This window comes from Lissotriton vulgaris, chromosome 7, assembly GCF_964263255.1.
Source record: "Lissotriton vulgaris chromosome 7, aLisVul1.2, whole genome shotgun sequence".
Lineage (NCBI taxonomy): Eukaryota > Metazoa > Chordata > Amphibia > Caudata > Salamandridae > Lissotriton > Lissotriton vulgaris.
Genome location: NC_141695.1, coordinates 119,905,398 through 119,931,519, shown reverse-complemented (window position 1 = coordinate 119,931,519; position 26,122 = coordinate 119,905,398). Strand labels below are relative to the sequence as shown.

General features: G+C 47.1%; 1 protein-coding gene across 2 annotated transcripts in view; it reads left to right on the top strand.

Moving 5' to 3' along the window:
- The window catches only part of LOC147700968 (uncharacterized), a 70,022-nt gene that overhangs the window by 32,319 nt on the left and 11,581 nt on the right, over positions 1–26,122 (top strand). Inside the window, exons 2-3 of one of the 2 annotated variants that reach the window (XM_086929795.1) lie at positions 4,723–4,846; positions 20,006–20,092. In XM_086929795.1, coding sequence (XP_086785921.1) covers positions 4,834–4,846; positions 20,006–20,092 — 100 coding nt within the window. In that variant the 5' untranslated portion in view covers positions 4,723–4,833. The remainder of the gene's footprint in view (positions 1–4,722; positions 4,847–20,005; positions 20,093–26,122) is intronic. The other variant, XM_086929796.1, reaches the window with a different exon arrangement.

Genomic DNA, 26,122 nt, shown 5'->3' with positions numbered 1-26,122 from the left:
TGAAAAGTCATACCAACAGGTATCAAGATGCTACAAAGATCCAGGCTGCTCTGCATGGCCTTTCTGGCGCTGGCTTCATGCAAGGCCAACACTTCAGCTTGGTCGTGAGATAGTGAATGGTTTTTATTGTGATGGCAGACCATAATACCATATTAAGGAAACAGATGACTGCCGCTTGAGGTCAGCGATGGCCGCGTCATAGGGTGCTTTCTTCTAACTTTCAGCCATGCTGCACAGTTGTCCCTAAATATTCTACAAAGAATATTCAAGTTTTGATTCACTTTTACACGCGATATGCAGATATTACTAAAAGCTTACTAGAGTTAGCTTCTTGTGGTTGTCATTTCCTATAAAACACGGTTAAGCTTTGGAGGCCAATTAGCAAGTGTTCAGGAAATATGGACAGACCTCACATCGGATGACATAGAGAATCTGTTTAATTTATGTGAATTTTCAAAATATTTCATGGGTTTGAAATCATTTCTATGAAATATTGGTTTTGAAACTGCAACTTATTATGCACTGAAATCAGTTAAACATAACCTGTAGAGGAATCTCAATTCATAACCGTGTAATTTCCGTCCCGTAATGCATTTGAGTGATTTTGGTGGGACCAATAACCATGAGGCCGGGAAGTTCGTTAGAAAAAAACTATTATTTTTTGTTAGATCTGGGGGTCTCTAGTTGGCTGAGGTAGGCACCTTAGACCAAATAGGGACCCTTGCATCTAGTCAGGGCACAGGGACACACACTGTAGATAAACCCTGCTCTCTCTAGGTAGCTTGGCTCGAGCAGTCAGGCTTATCCCCAAGGCAATGTGTAAGTATTTGCATTCGGTTACAATGACCCCCCAATGTACACCACAAACTGAGACCACACAGGTGAGTTATACATAAATAACTTTTATCTAGTTTTGGCACTGTAAATAAAATCACATAAGCATTGCACGTATTTCTCTTATCACTCTTCTTCTTGTTTCAGGTAGGCACTTGTTTTAGGAAAGTTTCAAAATAGTCTCTAGTCTCTCAAAAATAGATCGTGATAGAATGACTCAGGTGTAGGAATTCAGCACTCAAAAACGTGCTTCCTAAACTGTACTTGGCACTAGCAGGAGCACCGCTCCTTCTACTCAGGTTCCCCCCTTCTCAATGGGGAGATCGGGCACTTGTCGTTGGTCCCCGTGTCCCACGCTCAATGCGGGACCTTCGGGGGACGATGCGCACGCCCAAGAATACTTCCGAGGCGAACGTAGTCACTTGCACCGCCCCAGCGCTTCCTCTGCAGCCGGCGTCAATACCGGGTGCTGGGGGCAGGCGATCTCTCTCTCTTTAGGGTTTCAGACTCACCCTCGCAGGTACGATCGTTGTTGCAGGCTTCAGGTGCTGAACGCGGCTTCTCCAATCCGGTCGCGGCGTTTGCAGGCTTCTCGCTGACGTCGAGGAGTTCTCCGGAGTCAGCCACTCACAGCGCGGCTCCAGGGACAGCTTCCGATGACGCGGCGGCACTTCCTCCAATCGATGCGCAGCTCACGAGAACAGCTTACAGCAGCGGCCAATCACAGCGCGTCTTCTCCGACGAGCCTCCAGGCAACAACCAATCAGGTCGCGGCCCCTTCGTGCATCAGCCCAGGTGCCGATCAGTTTGCAAGTTGGTTTCGCGGGCCCTAGGCCGCGGCGGTGAAGTCCGATGGCAAGAATTTACGGCTCCCGGGGTCACAGGTCACGCGACTCCGCACGGAGTGCGATTTAACCCCTTGGGAACACCGACAACACTTCTTCAGCCCCACACGTGCCGATGAGCACGTCGAACAGTGGTGCAACTTGTAGGGAATCTTCAGCGCGGCACTCCTAGACACTCAGAACAGCCAGCGCGCCCCACACTCGATCTCTTCCGATTCTTCAGATCGAACCCACGCTTCCAGGAACACACAGCAAGGCAAGCAGGAGGGCACAGCAGATCTTAGCGAACACGGCAGTTTCTTCTGGGGCAACCTTTGTAGTCCTGGGTTGCAGACAGGAGGCCAGCTCTTCTAAGGCCCTTGGAGATTCACAGCAAGACACAGCACACAGCAAAAGTCTTTGTAGGTTTCAAGCAGGGTCACAGCACACAGCAAAGTCCCTCTTCTCCTCAGCTCAGTTGGTTAGCACAACAGGTCAGCCCTTAGAGCACACAGCAAGGCAATCTTCCTTCAGTTCTTCAGTCCTTCTTCCAGCCGACGTTCCTTCTTGATTGTTGTAGAATCTGATTTTCTGGGGACGGGGGTCCTATACTTATACCCCAAAAGGCTTTGAAGTCCTTTGAAGTCTCTAGAAGTCCTTTGAAGTTCCTTGTGCATTGGACCCTGAATCCTTGTCTGATCCCAGATCTGGGTGGAGTGGAGCACTTCGTTATCTGATCTTCCTGGTTCCTTTCAAGGAGAGGGGCAGGGTCGTCAGCCACCCAGCAGGAGGTGTTGTGTTGTGGCAGCCAGGCACATCCCTAGCTATTTCCAGGTGCTACCTCCCCTTTCACTTCCAGATGCTAATACCAGCACCCCATCAAAGGGCTGACTCATCTAACCCCCTGGGGGCTTCCTGCTCCTGTCACTTCCAAACCAGACAGTCAATCCCCAACCATACCCAGGCACACAGGAGGGTTAGACAGGAGAATAGCGACTTCTCTAAAAGTACTATTCTCCCACTCAGGATTTAAAAACCACCCCTCACAAAAGATGGGTTATTAAATGCTGAGCGCAGGGATATGAAACACTCATGTCTTATCTTGTTCCTATGAGGAGTTAGGCTGACAGCCATTGGCCCCAGCCTCTCCCATGTTATCCTATGGAGCAAGATAACCTTGCAGCAGTGAGCACATAAAATGGCTGTTGTTCACTACCATGGCATGGTACCTGCACTAGTACATGCCCTACCTTTTACATACACTGCATCCTGCCCAGGGGGGTACCTTGGGCCTTCCATAGGGATGACTGATGTGCACAAAAAGGGAAGGGTTAGGCCCAGTCAGTGTGGACACTGACCAGGGTGACATGGCAGTCCTAGAGACTGCGGGCAGGCCGGCAAAGGCAGGCCTGAGACACCATTTTAAAGCTACACATGTGGGTGGCGCAATCAGCGCTGCAGAACCACTAGTAGCATCTGGCATCACCAACCCTGGCACACACAGTGCACATTACTAGGGACTTCCTGGTGATACAGATATGCCAGTCAGGTATATCCAATCAACTATGATATTTTACCTTAGGAGCACTTACACTCTGACACTGATTAGCAGTGGCAGAGTGTCCAATACATCTAAACCAGCAAAACGAAATTCAGCATAGCATCACAAATCCAGGTAGCAGAGGCAAACTATAGGGGAAGAACTCACGCCAAAGATGTCAGGTCTAACATTTTTTTATAAACAGAAAAATATTTTTTGAGGAAACTTAGTGGATACTAGGCTATTCTCTTTATGGGTATTAAATAGAACAGGAAATACTGCTTTTTTTAATTGAGCGCAAAATTTTAGAAAAAAACATTTGTTTTGTTAAAAATTAGATTCTTTCTATAGAAGGAAGAGATTGTTGAAGATGTTGTCTCCAAAGTTCAACCAACAGTAGGCATCGATTAGGACGAGAATGATCAGATCTATCTTATTCGTTTGGAGTTATCATGATGCGGGTACAACACACATTTCGCAGGGACTTGTGAAATGTTTCACATATTTCATTGGTCCCTTAGAAATATTGTTTTTTATGCGACTGCATTTTCTGCAACAAAAGCACCTGAGATCGATCTATCTATCTATCTATCTATCTATCTATCTATCTATCTATCTATCTATCTATCTATCTATCTATCTATCTATCTATCTATCTATCTATCTATCTATCTATCTATCTATCATGCCTTTCCATGATTATTAAATCTTACGGTCTTCTGGTGAATCAATTCACCTTACCTGTATCCATAGCATAGCTGACCAAGACCTCTTGTCTCAATACACATGCTGCCCAGATGTCTGCACACCATTCCTGTTTTGCGGCTACAATGTCCTGCTGCCATTAGCCACTGGGCAAAGAACTTCTCCCACTATACCCTTCTCATTGCCAAACTGAAAACCCAAAAGCAGGTTCCGCTGCTCTTTTTCCTATTTAATGTCTGTAGGTTATACAATAGATTCTTTATGGAAGTAAATTACAAATATTTAGGCAATCGTGAGGTTTTAAATGAATTTCCAAACAGTCATTAATCGAAACTGCCTCTTAACTGGAGTTTCAGGTCAGAAGTAGGGAAATTGTTGTAGAGTTTTGTGAAAACACAAACGTATCATTCCGCCTGTTTTTAAAATCATCAATGCAAATATTGATGTTCTAGGGTGCGAATAAAGTACAAACTTTGAAGCCAAATGTGGTTTTTGTTGCTGTTGATAGAAGGACTTATGTGCTCTAGGCCTTCGATCTTGTTGTGATTCTCTGCTTAAACATGGTTCATCAGCTTTAAAAGTCATCACGCGGGGTGTATCCCCTCTCTCTGACCTGCTTTGTTCACACAATTCCCTATCCCTACTCACACGCCATCCCTTGGATTTAGATTCTACCTTGCAACCCTATGTGACTTTACCAAACTAAACCAACTCCCCTAGTATAATGCCAATGATGGTTCTAGTGTGTGTGATTGATGGGCTTAACCTGGATGGTAATAGAATACAAACCACTATTGTCCTGTTGTGTTTCTTTTTCAGGATCTGTTGCCCGTGAGGAGGTAGCTGTCTTACTCCGATGACGATTGTGCAGCCTCGAAGGAGTATTTCAAACATTGCTGCAGAAATGTGACAAGAAATTATTTTGAGAAAATGTTGTCTTTGGGTAAGTTGCAAATCTCACTGATTGTTTCTTGGTCATTATGAATCTTGGTCCTTATGAATCTTGCTTCTGCATTCCTTTTTTCCCACCACCTGATCTTGAAGTGTTGACCTTCTCGGATCCCTCCACCCCTCAGTTTATTTAGCATCTGTGTTGCAGTTTTTGTTCAGATTTCAATGTCTGAGTGTCTGGCAAAGTACATATAGTAAAAGTTCAGGCGCGTGGTAGCAGAAGACCCATAGCGCTGAAATAGACATATTCAATTGGAGTTCGATTTATTTTGTTGCATTGCTTTGATTTCAGCGAAATAAGATTCAAATGTTTGATACAGAAGATGTAAGAGAGTTTTGAGGTTTTCAATCCTCAATGCTTCTCCTGGATGATGTTTTGCATGCTCGTCACTTCCTGCTTGCTCCATTTTATCATCCGCCATCTTAAGTATTGTTGTAGTTGCCACTTTATGTAACACTCTAGTTGCTCACTGGGCTAATATTTAAGTATGCCACTTCTGCATTGGCGTCAGTGACGTGCGAAAGGCAAGCCTGTGTGCACCTGTCCATGCCCAGGCCACATCCAGTAGCCACAGACGCTGCTCCGCAGAGAGCATCATATCCGGTAATCAATCCCTGAGATGCACCATGACCGAGGTATGAACCTGGGCTAATGGGGAAACAATTGGGCAGAGATTCTTAAGACAACTGGGCATATTAACATATTTCTACTAACCACTCAGTTGCTCTCTTGGATAATGAAGCATGCAGTCATAATTATTGTAGTCTTGAATCTAACTCTGAAAGTTATGACCAGCTTTAAAGGAGCCCTGTCGAATGCCCTATCAGCGGTTAGCAATCAGCAATCATATTGGAGATCTGATTGCTGAACAAGATTTAGATCAGCCATATTTAGATTTAGCCATGATTATTAAACAACCCCTAAAATTTGAGATATTTAGGTTTGATGTTCAGGCTCGTTTGGACACTTTAACAGAAAAATGTATTTAGCCACATCACGTGTGCCACATTTCACTTTGCCATAGACGGTTAAATGTTCATTTTAAAACATCACTTGAATGATTGAACTGTCACTTAAGTTCCATCTCATTGTTTCATCTCATCGTTTATACCAGAAATACCACTAACTGATTTTAATATGCATTTGGATGCATCTTCTGATAGTGATCAACGGAGGTTTAGCAATTTGCTATTGATGTTTGATTTTAAGATCCAACCTACTCATAGAGCCACACATATATTACTTTGTGACAAGTTTGGCGTACCCTATTCATCCTCCTTTTGAAGCACCATGGACTAATTGTGCTATTATTCCCGTTAGCTGGGTATTTGCCTCTCACATCCCTAAGACAACTGAGGTAAGTTTTCCTAGGTTTTTGACACATTCGAGGCTTCTAAATAACAAAGCCTCTATCCTTTGTCTTTGAGGAGACGTTGACTGATAGTGATGGGTTTTGGGAACCTGGGTATTTCTTTATACCATTAATGCCCTTCTTAACAATTCTCGGAAAGACGGTGTCCTAGTAAGAACACATGTAAGCAAGGATACCGCAAAACCAAGAATTGGTTCTCCGAGGAGCCAAAGGATATGAGACAAGCTCCGCCAGCTCAAGCAAGAATGGCAGCGTGATGGATAGGATAACCCAAAATGTCTCTGACTTTCATTCAATAGAGAATACAAAAATGGGATCAAAGCTGCGAAGGCGAACTATTATGGAAATATATATTAAAAAGCAAGTCATTGAGTCTAAACTTACTTAACATCTCATCAAACTCCTAATGAACCTATTGATTGTAGAAATGATGGCATGGAGAATCCTGTAAAATTAAGTCAATTTAAAGATTTGAATTATAAAGAATGTTTAACCTTAATTAAAAAAATAGAAGGCCTTCTAAATCAAAGGGTGACCTGCTCCTGGTTGAAGTACATACAGAGTTCTTAATTAACTCTCAAGTTAATGGAGTTAATTAGTTGTAAAGTCTTCTCTCCATCCGGGCTAAGATCCAGTGGATCCGAGGAAAGCTAGGATCCGAGGAAAGCTAGGATCGTCCACTGTTGACCAACTCTTAACCCTGAGACTTTGGATCATTGTAGACCAGTGCCCTAGCTCCCCTCCATGGCAAAGGTTTGGGAGTGAGAAGTATTTCATCAGTTATAATTTCTTGTTCATAATTGTAACTCGACCAAAGTAGATGTTCGTGCTGCATGTAGCACAGAAAGTGTAGTTGTAGCCGTGTTAGGTGACCTTTGGCTCTACTCTGATCGTGATGTACCAGCGGCCCTGATATTATTAGATTTGTAGCTACATTCGATACCGTATACCACCGGCTGCTACTTCAACCCATGGTGGAAAGCTGTATCGATGACACAGCCTTGAACTAGTTTCAAATATTGCTGACCGATCGGGCTCCAATCTTTCAGGGGTATTACCTGTGATTGGTGTTCCCCAAGGTTGGGTATTGTCTCCTCTTTTACTTAACCTGTATATGACTCCCCCGGCGTAATGGATGGAAAACTTTGGCTTAACATTTTTAATGTATGTGGACAATACAAAACTTTAGTTTGCTATAAATGGTAACCCAGTTTTCAGGGCTGCCAATTTACAAAATTGCCTATGTTCAAAGGTGGATTGTTCAAAATTGTTTAAAACTAAATGGAGGAAAGACAAAGTCTTATGCTTTTCTGCCGTACAATGATGTGGAGGTGCGCATTCTGGCCCGCATCTTTGGCCAGCAGCCCACACCAGTGGCAATTTTTTTTTTTTTTGTAAATCTTTTTATTATTTTAAAAGCAAGAAAAAGGAACAGATATATCCGGTGCCATACATTCAAACATAATAATAGGGTGAGCAGGTATAAGGAAACAGGATAAATACGGTGCAATAAAAGAATAGCTGAGACGCCTGCGCTAATAATTATAAAACAGGATTTACGACATTTCAATATACAACCCAACGTAGGCGCAAGCCCTCAGATCCTGTCCACCTATAAATCAGGATAATTAAATGAAGTACGGTCACCAGACATTAGAATATAAACTAGATCAGAATAATACCCCACATTGTTAAGGAAACTGAAAGAAAGAGTAGAAGAAAATGAAACTATAAAAACGAAATCAAAAACAAAACAATAGACCCATACCCCCACCCTGCACCCCTGCATATGGCAATCGCCTAACCCAAACTAGCAGTGTGCCTGTCGCCCCAACTAACTAATTCTAAAAACATAAAAGAGTGGAGGAGGAGAGTTTCATACAGGCTCCCGGTCTCCCTACCCCCACGGCCAGAAACGAACAACCCCTTTAGTAAACAAAAGACATTCAGTAGTTATAAACAGTACAGAACAGGGGAGACGTTAAGCACCGCCCAACCTCCCACAAGCATTATGGTAGCAAATCCCGTGTCCTCCAAAGCCCCGAAATCCAATCTAGACAAACAATCTCATCCTTGGCCCTTCCGATCTTTCGTGCGAACTCTAAATGGCAACACCATCGCAACCCCAGAAGATTCAAAGTACGAAGGGAGTTTGATAAAGTGCAGTCCTCCTGTCCAATGGCCTTGATGCCACTCTCGTTAGATTTTTAGCCTATCTCCATACTGACCTGAAAGCACGGGTACGTATCGGGATGGGCGGAGAGGTCTCGGGAGCTATTGAGATAGGGAGGGGGTAAGACAGGGGTGCGTTTTAGCACCCCTGTTGTTTATCATTTATATCAATGGCCTGTTTAATTGTTTAAAAAAAGCCACCCCTGATGTCCCAACAATTCTAGGCAATCCCCTACCTGTGCTTTTATATGCAGACGATGCTGTCCTTATGGCACACACACCTAATGCTCTACGTCTGCTTGTACATAGTTTTGTAAATTTTATGGAGGGACTGGACCTGAAAGTAAATTTTAAAAAGTCTTTTATTATGTCCTGTGGGCCGGGCAAAAGGAAACTCAGTACAATTCGAATTGGAACGGATAAACTAGAATCTGTTCATAAGTTTCCTTATTTGGGGTTGGTTTTCGCTGCGAACAGCTTGTGGAGTGGGCATTTGGCCCACGCCACGAGCAAGTTCTCGAAAGCCAACAATTCTGTTCTGAGTCTCCCCCGTCCAAAGAAAATTGGTGCCTCAAAGGCTATTGTAAAGATTTTTAAATTACAGTGTTCACCTGTCGCTACGTATGGAGCTGAAGTTTGAAGATCGGATAGCAGCATCTGTATCCAAAGAGAGGAAAATCGTTTCTGTAGAAAAGTGCTGGGTGCACCGATTTCCTCTTCTGATTTTATTTGTCATAATGAACTTAACCTCCCCTATATAAGTGATTTTATCAACGCAAGACCAGCTCTCTTCTGGATTAGAATCTGGAGGAATGATGCTGCTGTCCTTACACAAAATATCATCAAGGACTGCCTAAATTGTGAATATGGTATGCAGATTCCTTGGTTTAAAGAAGTTCTTAAATCACTGACCCAATGGCAATTGAACCAAAGGATAAATTTGAGGTACAAAAAGCACTTTATGCACTTTATCGCAATGGGCGCATAGGAAGAGAATTTCAGAAATCAAGGGTCAAGAAATACATAGGAAATGGTCTCTGTATGCAAATTCTGCCGCCCTACCTTTCCCTCCCTATGTCAAACTGGGAGCGATCTCTATTGTTTCGTTTAAGGGCTGGAACTGTGACATTTTTGCTGTCTTTTCCTTTGGGGTACTGACATAGTACAGACCTTACTCCATGCCCTTGCGATGGTATACGATTTAGAAAAGGGGGTGGTGATGAACAGAGTGTCTGAGTTAAGCAGACCACTCTTACCCAGTTCAAAGATCAGGGCTTGATCCATCACCGTTGTTTATCTCACTGCCCCATCCCAGCTTAGAACCTGGCTATATGCAAATTAGTCTGTCCCTGGCCCAGTGCATCATGGGAACAGGGCAGACTAAACTGCGATGGTATAAGCACTCAAGATGACCTGCACTTTCTATTTTTCTGTAAATTTTATGTGAGATATATCAAATGGCTTTTAACCTCATATTTTAGAAAACCTAGACCTCTCACACTTCAAGAATCTTATATGTTGCTGCTTACCCTGGATACCGATGAACTGACCTTTCGCACTAGCACTTTTTTAAGACTAGCCATACGTGCACGCAAGACAATGGAAAGTCCCTGAAATCAGAAACTAGTCACAATGATACTACTGTAAAATTTTATAAGAAAATGAAATTTACTGCTCAATCACTGTATGAATTACTTTGTTATCATGGAACGCTATTTATATAATTGTCTGTATTACATGTATATGTGTGTTTTTGCTGTGTTCGGTACTTTTATGAATTTTATGAAATTCGAATAAAGGTCTTTTGAACTTGAACTTGAACTTGATAAAGTGCAGTCTGGGACGAGTCACAAACATTGAGTCATTGTAAACCGCAGCCACACATAGGATCCCCTCACCGACATTAAGTCCAACTGTTGTTTCCGCCATGAATGTAATAAAATCGCTGGGGAGGGAAAAGACGTTGTTGCCTTCCGATAGTCATTAAAAGAAGTCTCCAGGAGTAAAGAACAAAATCGATCTACTCCTATCGGTAACGATGGTGGATGCTGCGTTCCTGTCGAAAAGCCAAGTCCGCGACTCCTCATTTGCACACTAATCAAGGGCATCAATACTTCTTCCTGCACGGGGCCCTCATCCCCCATTACCATGTATATCGTGGGAGACTCAGTTCGTTGTAGTTCCTGTGATGGATCAGAGCTCGGACTCAGACGCCCGGTTTCGATCTTAGCGATCATTTTGTGAGCCATGGATTCCAGATGCAAATGAAGTGCCCCAATGGCGGCCAGTACGGTCTTCAAGGACGGCTCACATTTCGTCCGTTCCATCTCCGCTCGTTCTATATCAAACAAAGACGTGCACCCCGTAACGCCAGATCACTCCGGGGAAGTAGACAGGAGCGGAGCGGACGGCAACGGAGGGTGTTTTATCAGCCAGAAGGCTTCGATCTGTATCTTGCCTCCGCGAGCGAGGGCCCCAGCCCGGCTGACCCAGGAGACAGAGAAACCGGGTCGCCGGGACGGGGACCCCCACCCCACGGCCACAGGCGAGTCTTGTCACCACTCCTTCAATACCAATTAGACCAAATGATCGCCATCAAAATCGGGCCAGGATAACCTCCACTGTAAGAGACCAGACCCTGGGCCAATGTTGTTCAACTGTAACCCGGCTGGGCCAGTACTCAAGGCCCCGGCTCACAGGTTGAGTTAGGCCGAAAACCAAAGCACAACACAACTCCGTCAATCGGGGCGATAAAATTCCCGGGTCTGCACCATTAGACTCGGCATCAGTTCATCTACTCGGAGGTTGGACGTTTGAGCAGGATATATAACAGGATTATCTGGCTGAAGACGGAGGTCTGCGGAGGCTGGAGCTTAAGCGTAGCTCCTCCCAGTACCAGTGGCAAATTTAAAAAACCCTAGGCCTAAAGCATGACTCTGGCCTAACTATTAAGGGACACAGTAAAGATGTGACTAAGACCTGTTTATGCCAATTATGGATCCTTATACAGATTATCTACCTTTTCGATCACTAGCAACATACACAGGTAATAAGCACATTTATTTCTGCGAGACTGGATAATTGCAATTACATTTATCTTGTTTTTCCATTTAGGCTGGTAAAACTTTAATTGGTGCACAATGCATCCGAAAGACAGATTTCCTCCCACCCACTCAGTCAGCCAAACTTCATTGGCTCCTAGTTTTTTAGAGCATCTGTTTCAAAACATTGTGTCTTTTAACAAAAGCATTAAATGACAACAGACCCAGTCCACTATTAAATAAATTGTCCTTTTAAATCCCAACCTGTGAAAGATTCCCTGGTGAATGTCCGCAGGATTCGTAAAGTAACACAGGGCGGCTAGACTGTGGAATAGTCTCCTCTTAAACTTCCCCCCTGAAAAATGTTTGCTGAAATCATACCAGCTTTAAAGATACTTTTGTTTTCAGTAATAGCTTAGACATGTAGCTCCAAGATACCCAATGGGTAAATGTTTGCAGTCTTTAAAAATAAAAAAATAATAATTCTTTATGCTGTTTCGTAGCACAGTGAAGCCATTGGGGCATTTGGGTGAAGGTGTGTGCCTTTGCAAGATGTAATCAGGATACCATCTTGAAAGTACAGTAATATACACCAAATAGAAGTGTCTGAGCAGGGTAGAATCATGAGATCCATCCAGTCTGGGACAGCCAGAGTCTCCTGTCCCCATCACATGCTCAACGTGGGGAACAACCACATCAGCAAAGAGCTCACCTAAATCCTCAACTCTCCATCTCTACAGCCTCCTACCCAGCTAAATGGAAACATGTGAAGGTCAAACCCCTTCTTAAGAAACCCTCTGCAGACCCACAAGAAGTCAAGAACTACTGGCCCATCTCCTTCCCGACTAAAGTTCTGAAAAAAGCAATCAACCACCAACTCACCGACCATCTGGAGACCAACAACCTTGTTGACCCCTCCTAATCTGGATTCCGATCAAACGGCAGTACGGTGACCACCCTAGTTGCAGCCACTGATGATATCAGGTCCCTCTAGAACAGCAGGACACCACAGCCCTTGTCCTGCTCGATCTTTCTGCAACATTAGATAGTATCTCACCACAGCTTCCTAAATAGATTCCACCAGTTGGGAATCCGAGGGGATGCCCTTAAATGTATCGCATCTTTCCTCACTGGAAGAACACAGAGCGTTCGCCTCCCGCCCTACACCTCGGACCACAAGAACATCATCAGCGAAGTTCCCCGAAACTCCTCTCTGAGTCTCACCCTCTCCCACGCATACATGGCCCGTCTGACCACCTTGGTTAGAGCCCACTGTATGAGCATCATCCTATACACAGATCTCACACAACTCATACACTCCCTATCTGCCTGCCCCGCTTAAACCAAAGCTAATTTTCCCAAGTGTATGTCCAGCATCACCAGCTGGATGTAAAGCACCTGCCTCCGACTTAAAACGGAGGTTCTCATCTTTGGGAACAACGGCCCCTACTGCATCATACTTGACAACAGGCTCACCGTAAAAAAACAGATACACTCCGTATTCTCAGCTTGCTTCCTCACTCTATGCATGCACTGTAAAATCTTCAAGTGGATACCCATCAGTACCAGACGCACAGTCACCCAGGCCCTCATCACCAGCTGCCTGGACTAAGGCAACACCCTCTACGTGGGTGTTACCACCCAGCTTCTAAGCAGGCTACAAACTATCCAGAATGCAGCAGCTAGGCTCAACCTCGACCTCCTGAGGGGAGCCGTAGCACTCTGCACCTCCGATCCCTCCCCTGGCTCCCCATACACAAGAGATGTCCATTCAAAATGCTGACCCATTGCATACAAAGCCCTACACAACTTAGGAACATCCTATCAGACTGAGCTTCCACCAGCCCACCAGACTGCTGCATTCCGCCTCCCTGTCCCACACTTCTCGGTATCACCGAAGTAGGACAGGCGGCCACTTCTTCTCCTACCTTGCCGCCAAGACCTGGAACATTCCCCCCTTCCACCTCAGGACCCCCCCCCCACACTGCAAGAATTCAGAAATTACCTTAAGACCTGGCTGTTTGACTGACAGTGCCCAGCAGCAATATTACACCCCCATCCCCCCCAACCCAAGACCCCATCCCTTGATACCCTCACAGGTGATAAGCTGCGATTTACAAATCCGGAATGATTAAGTGATATTTGGCATGTGACTAATACTAACTCGCTCTTCTGGCCTTGCAAAGGAACTGGGCGCCATTCTTAATTTGTTCATAACTAATTGTATACAGTGCGTTATAAATAACTGTATCGATCCAAAAGATTGTCTTAGGAGCCTACCAGTAAGTGCTGCTGGATTCAAGCCAGCCTGGTTGATGAGGGGTGTTATCCCGAAACCGGTCCCAGGATGCTAGTTCCCGGTCTAGGGTGCACATGGCTTGGCAGTTCGATCTGGACTTTTCCCGTAAGGAACATTGTCAAGACTGAGTTGCATATAGCTGGGTTTAAACTAGAATGGCACAGGGAGCAAAAAATCGATGGATTAAACCAAGATCTTTGTGATTGGGGTTGAATGTTTGACATTGTTCAGCATTCCGTCCGTCAGTTGTTCTTGACGGAAAGAAACAGTGTTTGACTCGCAGGAAACGTCCTGCTTTCCCTGTAGGCTAGCAACAGATTTGGGAACCAAACATTTTCCATTTGCAGAATTTATTGGCAAACCTAGGGAAGAGAGAGGTCCTTACCAGGCCATGGTGTTCCTATCCCCAATCATCTCTCGCCGAGGGTGTTATGTTTTCCACTGCGGCTATTCTTCGGTTTATGTAAGCTCTGTATTCCCACATCCCAAACTCCTGCGGCAAATCTGTGCTTATAGGGAGTGTTACCTGCTGAGGCCTAAAGGCTAAAGGTTCTGCCCTTCTCAGCACCCTGATTCAGAAAAGGGGGTGGTGATGAACAGAGTGTCTGAATTAAGCAGACCACTCTTACCCAGTCCAAAGATCAGGGCTTGATCCATCACCGTTTTTTAGCTCACTGCACCATCCCAGCTCAGAACTTGGCTATATGCAAATTAGTCTGACCCTGGCCCAGTGCATCATGGGAACAGGGCAGACCAAACTACCAAGCCAATTCTTATACTGGGAAGGAAACAAGCTTCCGGGGACCGGTTTCTGGCATTTCAGCCGTCTTCGGCCCGGCTTGCTTGAATCCTGATGGTGCAATGAGCTAGGGACTCACATCTGAGTATACCCTTCCACGCTTATGGTGGACAAAAATGATTCAGAAAAGGGGGTGGTGATGAACAGAGTGTCAGAATTAAGCAGACCACTCTTACCCAGTCCAAAGATCAGGGCTTGATCCATCACCGTTTTTTAGCTCACTGCACCATCCCAGCTCAGAACTTGGCTATATGCAAATTAGTCTGACCCTGGCCCAGTACATCATGGGAACAGGGCAGACCAAACTACCAAGCCAATTCTTATACTGGGAAGGAAACAAGCTACCGGGGACCGGTTTCTGGCATTTCAGCCGTCTTCGGCCCGGCCTGCTTGAATCCTGATGGTGCAATGAGCTAGGGACTCACATCTGAGTATACCCTTCCACGCTTATGGTGGACAAAAATGATTCAGAAAAGGGGGTGGTGATGAACAGAGTGTCTGAATTAAGCAGACCACTCTTACCCAGTCCAAAGATCAGGGCTTGGCTGAAATGCCAGAAACCGGTCCCCGGTAGCTTGTCTCCTTTCTGGTGAAGAATTGGCTTGGTAGTTTAGTCTGCCCTGTTCCCATGATGCACTGGGCCAGGGACAGACTGATTTGCATATAGCCAGGTTCTGAGCTGGGATGGTGCAATGAGATAAATAACGGTGATGGATCAAGCCCTGATCTTTGGACTGGGTAAGAGTGGCCTGCTTAATTCAGACACTCTGTTCATCACCACCCCCTTTTCTGAATCGTTTTTGGCCACTATAGGTGTGGCAGGGTATACTCAGACATGAGTCCCTTTCTCACTGCACCATCAGGATTCAAGCAAGCCGGCCGAAGACGGCTGAAATGCCAGAAACCGGTCCCCGGTAGCTTGTCTCCTTTCTGGTGAAGAATTGGCTTGGTAGTTTAGTCTGCCCTGTTCCCATGATGCACTGGGCCAGGGACAGACTGATTTGCATATAGCCAGGTTCTGAGCTGGGATGGTGCAATGAGATAAATAACGGTGATGGATCAAGCCCTGATCTTTGGACTAGGTAAGAGTGGTCTGCTTAATTCAGACACTCTGTTCATCACCACCCCCTCTTCTGAATCGTTTTTGGCCACTATAGGTGTGGCAGGGTATACTCAGACATGAGTCCCTTTCTCACTGCACCATCAGGATTCAAGCAAGCCGGCCGAAGACGGCTGAAATGCCAGAAACCGGTCCCCGGTAGCTTGTCTCCTTTCTGGTGAAGAATTGGCTTGGTAGTTCAGTCTGCCCTGTTCCCATGATGCACTGGGCCAGGGACAGACTGATTTGCATATAGCCAGGTTCTGAGCTGGGATGGTGCCATGAGATAAATAACGGTGATGGATCAAGCCCTGATCTTTGGACTGGGTAAGAGTGGTCTGCTTAATTCAGACACTCTGTTCATCACCACCCCCTTTTCTGAATCGTTTTTGGCCACTATAGGTGTGGCAGGGTATACTCAGACATGAGTCCCTTTCTCACTGCACCATCAGGATTCAAGCAAGCCGGGCCGAAGACGGCTGAAATGCCAGAAACCGGTCCCCGGTAGCTTGTCTCCTTTCTGGTGAAGAATTGGCTTGGTAGTTTAGTCTGCCCTGTTCCCATGATGCACTGGGCCAGGGACAGACTGATTTGCATATAGCCAGCTTCTGAGCTGGGATGGTGCAATGAGATAAACAACGGTGATGGTGTTAGGAATCGAGCTAGTCCTGTTTCAATGGCCATGCCTTGTTATCATGTGACCAGGGGCTGGGAGATAAATAGTCAGTCCTACCTTTAGTTCATTGCTCGATATTGCCAGTGTTTGGATTCCCTTCCTGGTTGTTGGATGCTGGAGGCTGCAGAGCTGATTTTTCCTCTCTGTGGTCCTTTCCCTTGTTTGCTGAGCTGTACCCTCTCACGGGCTCGTGAGAAGGGTTATTCCTGTTTTTTACCTCGTTCCCGTCCCTTCCCTGTCTTTTCTCTTTTCTGTTAGGTATTTAGAGGTATCCTGGTAACCCCTCCCTTTTTTCCTTTCTTATCTCTGTTATTCACTTGGGGGTTTAGGTTACGTTCCGATTTATTGATTGAGTGAACCGGGGGCTCCCGGTCACTCTAGCGAGCCTGCCAGCGTTTCGCGGTAGAGCTGAGAACCGCCGCTACTACGTAGCGCGTCCCCTCCTCAGCGCTATCCGCCTCCTTGTATGCGGAAGTGACGTTTCGGGTCACTCCGCGGCGGTTTAGAGTAAACGCTAGCGCTGATTGGAAAGCGCACGGAGGGTTCCCTTGTCTCGGCCCCATTGGATTTTTGTAGTCCCCTCACGGGGTTTTTTGGTAGAGGTTGCTTGCCTTCCCTGACCTTTTTCCCCGGTTAACCTTTAAAGCGCCAGTGTCAAGCCCCCTGCTCCCACTTTGATACTGCTACAGTTTTAACGGCAGTCTGATCCTTATCACGTTTGTTTCTTCATGTACACAGCATCTTTGCGAAGCCAATCCTGCACAATACACAGGTGAGAGGGGACTGGTGACTAAGGCATGGTCATTGGGGGTTGATATCAGCAGTGCCCAGTGTATGTACAACGTGTTGTTTTTCCCTACTTGTGCTGCAGGTGCAGAAGCGCAAAGATCGTGGGAGCAGTGTCCTGGTGCTGTCAAGGGTGGCAGACTTGGTGTCTTCTTCATATAGCCACCCTCTTTTCTGGTCCATAGGTGCACCCACAGTGTGGTTCCTGTGGGTGTCCAGTGGGCAGGAGAAGGGGACTGGTGCATGCTACGTCCCTGCAGTGTTTGGGCCGGTTGGGGATCTAACAGATGGATCAAGCCCTGATCTTTGGACTGGGTAAGAGTGGTCTGCTTAATTCAGAAACTCTGTTCATCACTACCCCCTTTTCTGAATCGTTTTTGGCCACTATAGGTGTGGCAGGGTATACTCAGACATGAGTCCCTTTCTCACTGTATCATCAGGATTCAAGCAAGCCGGGCCGAAGATGGCTGAAATGCCAGAAACCGGTCCCCGGTAGCTTGTCTCCTTTCTGGTGAAGAATTGGCTTGGTAGTTTTGTCTGCCCTGTTCCCATGATGCACTGGGCCAGGGACAGACTGATTTGCATATAGCCAGGTTCTGAGCTGGGATGGTGCAATGAGATAAATAACGGTGATGGATCAAGCCCTGATCTTTGGACTGGGTAAGAGTGGTCTGCTTATTCAGACACTCTGTTCATCACCACCCCCTTTTCTGAATCGTTTTTGGCCACTATAGGTGTGGCAGGGTATACTCAGACATGAGTCCCTTTCTCACTGCACCATCAGGATTCAAGCAAGCCGGGCCGAAGACGGCTGAAATGCCAGAAACCGGTCCCCGGTAGCGTGTCTCCTTTCTGGTGAAGAATTGGCTTGGTAGTTTAGTCTGCCCTGTTCCCATGATGCACTGGGCCAGGGACAGACTGATTTGCATATAGCCAGGTTCTGAGCTGGTATGGTGCAATGAGATAAATAACGGTGATGGATCAAGCCCTGATCTTTGGACTGGGTAAGAGTGGTCTGCTTAATTCAGACACTCTGTTCATCACCACCCCCTTTTCTGAATCGTTTTTGGCCACTATAGGTGTGGCAGGGTATACTCAGACATGAGTCCCTTTCTCACTGCACCATCAGGATTCAAGCAAGCCGGGCCGAAGACGGCTGAAATGCCAGAAACCGGTCCCCGGTAGCTTGTCTCCTTTCTGGTGAAGAATTGGCTTGGTAGTTTAGTCTGCCCTGTTCCCATGATGCACTGGGCCAGGGACAGACTGATTTGCATATAGCCAGGTTCTGAGCTGGGATGGTGCAATGAGATAAATAATGGTGATGGGTCAAGCCCTGATCTTTGGACTGGGTAAGAGTGGTCTGCTTAATTCAGACACTCTGTTCATCACCACCCCCTTTTCTGAATCGTTTTTGGCCACTATAGGTGTGGCAGGGTATACTCAGACATGAGTCCCTTTCTCACTGCACCATCAGGATTCAAGCAAGCCGGGCCGAAGACGGCTGAAATGCCAGAAATCGGTCCCCGGTAGCTTGTCTCCTTTCCGGTGAAGAATTGGCTTGGTAGTTTAGTCTGCCCTGTTCCCATGATGCACTGGGCCAGGGACAGACTGATTTGCATATAGCCAGGTTCTGAGCTGGGATGGTACAATGAGATAAATAACGGTGATGGATCAAGCCCTGATCTTTGAACTGGGTAAGAGTGGTCTGCTTAATTCAGACACTCTGTTCATCACCACCCCCTTTTCTGAATCGTTTTTGGCCACTATAGGTGTGGCAGGGTATACGCAGACATGAGTCCCTTTCTCACTGCACCATCAGGATTCAAGCAAGCCGGGCCGAAGACGGCTGAAATGCCAGAAACCGGTCCCCGGTAGCGTGTCTCCTTTCTGGTGAAGAATTGGCTTGGTAGTTTAGTCTGCCCTGTTCCCATGATGCACTGGGCCAGGGACAGACTGATTTGCATACAGCCAGGTTCTGAGCTGGGATGGTGCAATGAGATAAATAACGGTGATGGATCAAGCCCTGATCTTTGGACTGGGTAAGAGTGGTCTGCTTAATTCAGACACTCTGTTCATCACCACCCCCTTTTCTGAATCGTTTTTGGCCACTATAGGTGTGGCAGGGTATACTCGGACATGAGTCCCTTTCTCACTGCACCATCAGGATTCAAGCAAGCCGGGCCGAAGACAGCTGAAATGCCAGAAACTGCTCCCCGGTAGCTTGTCTCCTTTCTGGTGAAGAATTGGCTTGGTAGTTTAGTCTGCCCTGTTCCCATGATGCACTGGGCCAGGGACAGACTGATTTGCATATAGCCAGGTTCTGAGCTGGGATGGTGCAATGAGATAAATAACGGTGATGGATCAAGCCCTGATCTTTGGACTGGGTAAGAGTGGTCTGCTTAATTCAGACATTCTGTTCATCACCACCCCCTTTTCTGAATCCTTCTCAGCACCCTGACATCTTTCTTCCAGGCACATTGTACCAGTCTTTGATTCCACCCGCCCCTACTAGCTTTCCTCACTGAACCTCAACAACTCTATCGTCAACAGGTGAAGACCATATAGAGAACCTTTCACGCCCTTTGGCATCCATTGAGTTCTCAAAAACACTAGGGACAGAATATTAACGTTCACTCCAGGTCACACTAGAGAGCCTCTCCAAAAATGTAGAGAGTCGGCTGCTCCGATCCCGCCCTCTTACATATGACCGTTTCAGTCTTCAGCAACCATTGAAGCGTTGCTCATGTCTTTCATCTCTGGTACTCCATCAATGAAGTGTGGTCGTTGAATGAAGGAACAGACAGCGGGAAACTCTAAACCATCAGGAAAGCCTCCCACTTGCATCTGGAGTGATCTAGCCCCTTCCTAAAAGAGTAACCTGAATCTCATTCTCTCTTTGTTTGCAGGCCACCAGATACCGAAGCCCGATGCCCTCACGGGAGCTGGCCAGCAAGAACCCTGCGTCATGGAGCTGGAAGAGCCCTGTGCAGAAGGTAATTGCAAAATAATGCATGCAATAGCTAAAAACACTGATCTAGGGTATAAACACAACACAGACCAACAGTCAATTTGTGGACTTTTTGCTGCTGTCATTGTGGCATTGGCTCACCCCTAGTCTCTCTCCCTGCTTTCACGCTGTCACCAACACCCATAGACCTCTCTACCTGAAGAAGATTATAAAGGTCTGTGCAAATAAATCTATAAGTAAAAATGAAAATACAGCTCATAGGGAACATAGGGAACAGAGTTCCACAGAGCTGTTAGAGTACAGTGAAAACCACCCGTCCATCTGTAAGCAGGATTCCCAGCAGATTTTTGTGAACGCACAATGCGTAAACCCATAATGCAGGAACTGTGACTCCCACCCTAGAAAGCCAAATGAGTAACGGAAGCGTACTGAAATTATTACTTCAGATCACTTGAAAGAAGCTTGGTGACAAAATACTGACCAATCCAAACTCAGTTGTTTTATAAATAGGCATGCCAAAACTCATTGACGCAGTCAAGTGGAGGAGAAGAAAAGGCGTTGTTAACTGTAGACTGTTGCTTAATGGCTAGATATCTTGGGAAGGTACTTGTTGTTTTTCCTTTATTTGCAGGATCTATTCTTACCTAGATTGTTTAAAAGCCCACCCTTTTTTCTTACTGGAGTGATTGGGGAACAGCACAACCATGTCACGGAAGTAGTCATTGAGCGGCAGGAGCGTGTCCTCATGGAATGTGGCCTCATGGTAGGACTAATTGTGGTGGGCTTCTGTGTGTGTATGCTCCAAGTGGCCCACAAACCCCAGGTGACCAATGTCTCCCCTTCTTCTCTTCCATGTGAGAACGTGCCATCTTTCTTGCATTGGTATGCCCCCACTTTTTGCTGAGTTGCTGATGTGCTTTGACTGAGTGTGCAGTGGGCTCCTACCAATCAGGTGCCCAGGGCCTGTGTTCCTTCCCTAAAACTGAGTTGAAGCTAAAACCCAATTGGCATCTCTGGCCACATGTCAGCCCCTGGTAGATGGTACCCTAGGTACCCAGGGCATTGTGACCAGAGAAGACCCCTAAGGGCTGCAGCACTGCTTGTGCCACCCTTAGAGGCCCTGCACCCTGACACACCCACACTGCCTTTGCAGGAAGAGTGTCCTTGTGCAGAACTAAACAAAGAGTCGACATGACACGCATCCCTGTGTGCCATGCCCACAAACCCACTGCCCCGGCATACATCAGTCACCCCTCTAGCTGGGTGCCCTATGCCAGTGGTGTGGGCACAGGTGCATGAGCCCTTTGCCCCTACAGTGCCCAGGGCCATTCCTGGGCACTGTAAGTGCAGTGAAGCCATTAAGAGTATATGGTGCTGGGAGGTTGTCATTACAAACTCCAGAGCACCATAATGGCTACACTGAACACTGACAAGTTTGATATCTAACTTTTCAGCACATTAAACCCACACTGATGCCAGTGTGGGATTTAATGTAAAATGCACTACAGAGGGCATCTTAGAGATGCCCCCTGAAACCTAACGTACAATCCACGTCTTGTCTGAGAGGCTTCCTAGGCTGCCACACAGCAGACAAGTTGATGGACCCCTGGGTTGAGAGCAATCCGCTCTCCTGGGCCTGCATCAATGCACATCCTGGGCGAGGTGCTAGGTCTCATCCCCCAGGATGGGCAGGGGGAAGCTTCAAAGGCATACCGCCTTGTGAGCTTCTCCAGACCACTTGCTGTACTCAGCAACTGGCCCCCACCGGTCCTGACCCCCACTCTGGCGGGCAGACTGTCGGGAAACCCTACTTGAGGAAAGGGGGTGTGCCAGCCTGTGCCAACTCCGCCCCTCAGGTGGGAGAGGCGAGATGAAGCTCAGCTCCGGGCTCCGGCCATCTTGAGGATGGGGAGCCCTGCCCAATCAGAGATAGTCTCCTGCTCCCCTCCCACAGGAGAGGAGCAGGATAGGGAGGGAACTCACCCCAGGACAGGGACCTATTGGTCCCTGCCCTTCACCTACCTGTAACGCCCATAAATTTAGCATTTAGGGGCAGCCTGAAACTTCCTTCCTCAGATCCAGATTTCAAAACAAGAAAAAAGACCAAGAAGAAGACCTGCTGTGCAGCTGCTAACAACAGGACGACACCAACTGACAGCACTACCGGCCTGTTGATCCTTGAACCTGCTCCTGCTAAATCCCAGCGTCTCCTGCGGACAGCAACCTCGAGAACCCCGGAGGACCTTTAACCCTCTTAGAGACTGGGACTCCCATGAGCAGTGGTTCTACTCAAACAGCAATACCCCTGGTGCCAGCCAGGAACCGCGAATCCAGCAAACTCTGCACCCGCCGGTCCCGGCCTGTGTCTGAGTGGACAAAGACCCTGAGGACGTCCCCCCAGTGATTCTGACCTGGAATCCAGCGCCCAAGGACCTTCTTCGACGACCCAAACGACTCCTGCAGCCGCAGAACCAGGGACCCCTCCAACCGCGACCAGCAGGGGGGTCCCTGGTTTCCCCACGTCAAAAGACACCCCTGCACTCAGCGCCACGGCCTCCTGTGCCCAACTACGGGGTGCCTACCTATCCTCCAAGATCCCAACTTACCCCTCAAAGTGTTGGTCGCTCCTGAAGAATCTCCGTTCCCGCGCCTGCAGCCTTTTTTCCCTTTTCAAGATCTCCATTGAATAAAATTGAGCGCCCAACGGCTGAAAAGCACCCTGCATCCAGCCGCCCGAGTGCCCCTGGCAAGGCAACTTTTGTCCTATCCTACTTGCCCATTTGCCCAGAGCAAGTAACCAGGAGCCCAGCTCCCACAGCCAGCAGCCACCAACCGAAGGCCCCCTGCCTCTCATTGGATAATATTGGGCCTAACTACCTCTGTACCCGGCTGCCCCTGTGCCGCTGAGGGTGTACCAACTGTACCTACCTGACCCTGGGAAACCTCTGAGTCTATGCCCAGAACCATAGCTCTGCCAGTTGAGTGCTTACCTAAAAGCCGATAACTCACTTTTCTTCCATAGGCTAACATTGACTGGTTTGACTTGGAAATTCTTCTATGTGTGGAGTTTTGGAACTTTAACCCCTTCTATGCTTAAGACAAGCTCAGCCCGTCATGAGGCAGAGTGGAGTTGTGCTCATGACGAGCACGCCCCACGCGCGGCTAATTCCCCGCCCGTACAGGGGTTCTATTGTTGTGGGCGGAGTGGTGACAAGCTCAGCTCGCCATGAGCACAGCTCCACTGTGCAGCATGACGAGCTGAGCTCGTCACGGGCACCGCACGTGGCCCCTGCACCGCGGGGAATTAGCCCCACGTGGAAGGGGTTAAAATATTCATCTAAAATTAGCCGAACAACGAATTCCGATTTACTCACCTGTTAACAGGGGAGATCTCAGTGCTAATTGCCTTTAACTAGAAATTCTCATTGAGCTCAAGGTTGCATGGTGTTTGAAATTGTGTTGCCTATTGCAACAAACTGCAACTATTGCATTCAAAAAGTCTATTGCCTATTTGAAAAGTATTTAACTAAAGTAACTCATCCTGAGAAAGTATATTTTGATACCTTGTTGGTTCTAAAATAAAATAACTCTATCTTTTGATACAAAAAAATTGGCCTAGAGTTCAGTTCTTGAGTGTGTGAGATCATTTGCTGACTGAGTGTGTACAACAAATGCTTTACACTGTCCTCTGAGACTGCCTTACTGCTCGACCAAGCTACCACTTTAGAGAGTAAGGTTATATCTAACTTTAGCCTCTGCCAAACCTCTGGGGACTGTGGACTCTAGACACACTGTAGAGTCCTTGGCCCAGTATATATAGAGCCACTTTTCTACACTCCACCATTCTCACCTATCCTTGCCCCTTATCTAGCCACAGCAGTTCCAGCACACAACTGAACTCTTCTTTCTGTCTCCTGCGGATTCATGGGTGTCTCCATTGCTGGTGCTTTTCTTACAGCGACTCATACATGCTGGAGTAGTGTTGGTGGAGATCACTGTTGACACATTCTGCCACTGCACATCCATGTCTAACACAGATCTTCAGATCCTTCCACTGCTCCCCCTCCAGTCAAGGAAACTCCTGGTTCAAGGACTGATCCTTGCACGACTGGACTACAGTAATGCTGTCTATTTAGGAGCCCCCGAAACTACGCTGGGTAAGTTACAACGAACCCAAAATGCGGCTGCCCGGATGCTAATGAGTCTCCCCTCTAGAGCTTCCGCCAGACCAGCGCTTAAAGCTCTCCACTGGTTGCCAGTGCGAGAGAGGATCGAGTTCAAGGCAATGTGCATCGCCCACAAACTCCTCCATGGACAAGGCCCTTCTATTCTGGGAGATATGGTTACCCCATACAAAGCCCCGAGATCCCTGCGCTCGGACAATGAGCGACTGGCAAATGTCCCTAAGTTCAGGAGGGTACTCACGGGAGGCCGGCGCTTTTCAGTAAAAGCTTCCACACGCTGGAATTCGCTCCCCCGCAGTGTGCGGTTGGAACCCTGCTACTTACGCTTCCGCAAACAGCTTAAAACTTTGCTTTTTCCCAAATAAGCTCCCCTCCTCTCTTGGCCTTCTCTAGATCTGACAGCGCGGGGATGCCTCCGGGTCACCAGGCGCTTTATAAATTGTTAAATAAATAAAAAAAAAAAAATCTTATGCCTGGGTCGTGGTAAGAGCTTCCTTAAGTGCCACACTGCCTACATAACACTGCCATAACAGCCTGGTGGAGGGCACCCATCATCGTAACCATAGTGCGAAACAGCAACCTAATACCACAAGGCTCAGCAACCGGGGGTTCGGCACAGAGGGCTGGAGAGTTATGGCCATGTTGGATCCCTTCCAGTCTCTGCCCCCTTTCTGTCTGTTTTAGGGAATGTTGTGCTGCTGCCTTTGCTTGCCTGTTCTGTGTGTGATTGATGCCTGAACTGAGGGTAGAAGGCTGGAACCAGATCTGTAATAGGAGGCAATTTTGAGGAGGTCTACAATATTGCATACAGGGATGGGAGACGCAACAGGAGATTGCGAGGTGCTATTGAGGTGCTGCTTGAAGACCTTACAGATCCAGCATAGCAGTTGATTGGCTATGGGTGGCCTTGGCTGTGTTACCGAGGCATCTGTGTGGGGAGTGTGGGGATATCATTTTCAGATTTGGGTGTTTGCAGTTTCTTTTCTTGCTTTGGCTCATTTGCTGTCAGTGAATTCTTGGGTGCACCATGATGTGGAGAGCTTTTCTTTTGTAGGTCCCTCCTTTAGAGCAAGTTAGTGTTTACTTCCCGGATAAGGTTGGCTAAGTGCAATGGAGGACTTACATCGGCTTTGTAGTCAGTTGTGTTTGCCATGGTTTTTGCTTGCCTGCTGAGATGTGTGAGGGTTAATTGCACTCTCCCGTCTGTGCTTTGGAGATTTAGGGTGACAAATGCAAAAAGAACGGAATGTTGAACAATATCTTACATTCACCACATCGTTTTGTTGCTCACCATGCCATTCCAGTTTAGACCCAGCCATATGCAAATCAGTCTTGACCTTGCTCCCCAGGTGAACAGTCCAACCTGAACTGCCAGGCTAGGTCCTCCTTGTCTGGAAATGAGCATCCTAGGACAGGTTTCAGGGTATAACCCCTCATCTACCAGGGTATCTTGACACCATTGGCATGATCCACGTATGGGCATACCCGTTCCACTATCCGGACGAGAAATGCAAAAAGAACAATTGATGGACAGAATGCTGAACAATGTCTAACATTCAGCCCAGTACAGAGATCTGGGTCTAAATCCATCGTTTTGTTAGCTCACCATGACATTCCAGTTTGGACCCAGCAATATGCAAATCGGACTTGACCCTGCTCTCCATGGGAACATTTGAGCCTGAACTGCCAGGCCAGGTCCTCCTCGGACTGGAAGCAAGCCTAGGTACATCACTGTTTTGTATACTTATTGTCTCGCCCTAAGTGGGACGGGTATGCCCAGATGTGTATCCCGTGCACACTGTCACTGGAACCAAGCTGTACCCGGCTGATGGGCCCATAACTAAGGAGAAACCGGTCCTGGGTTGTTTTGG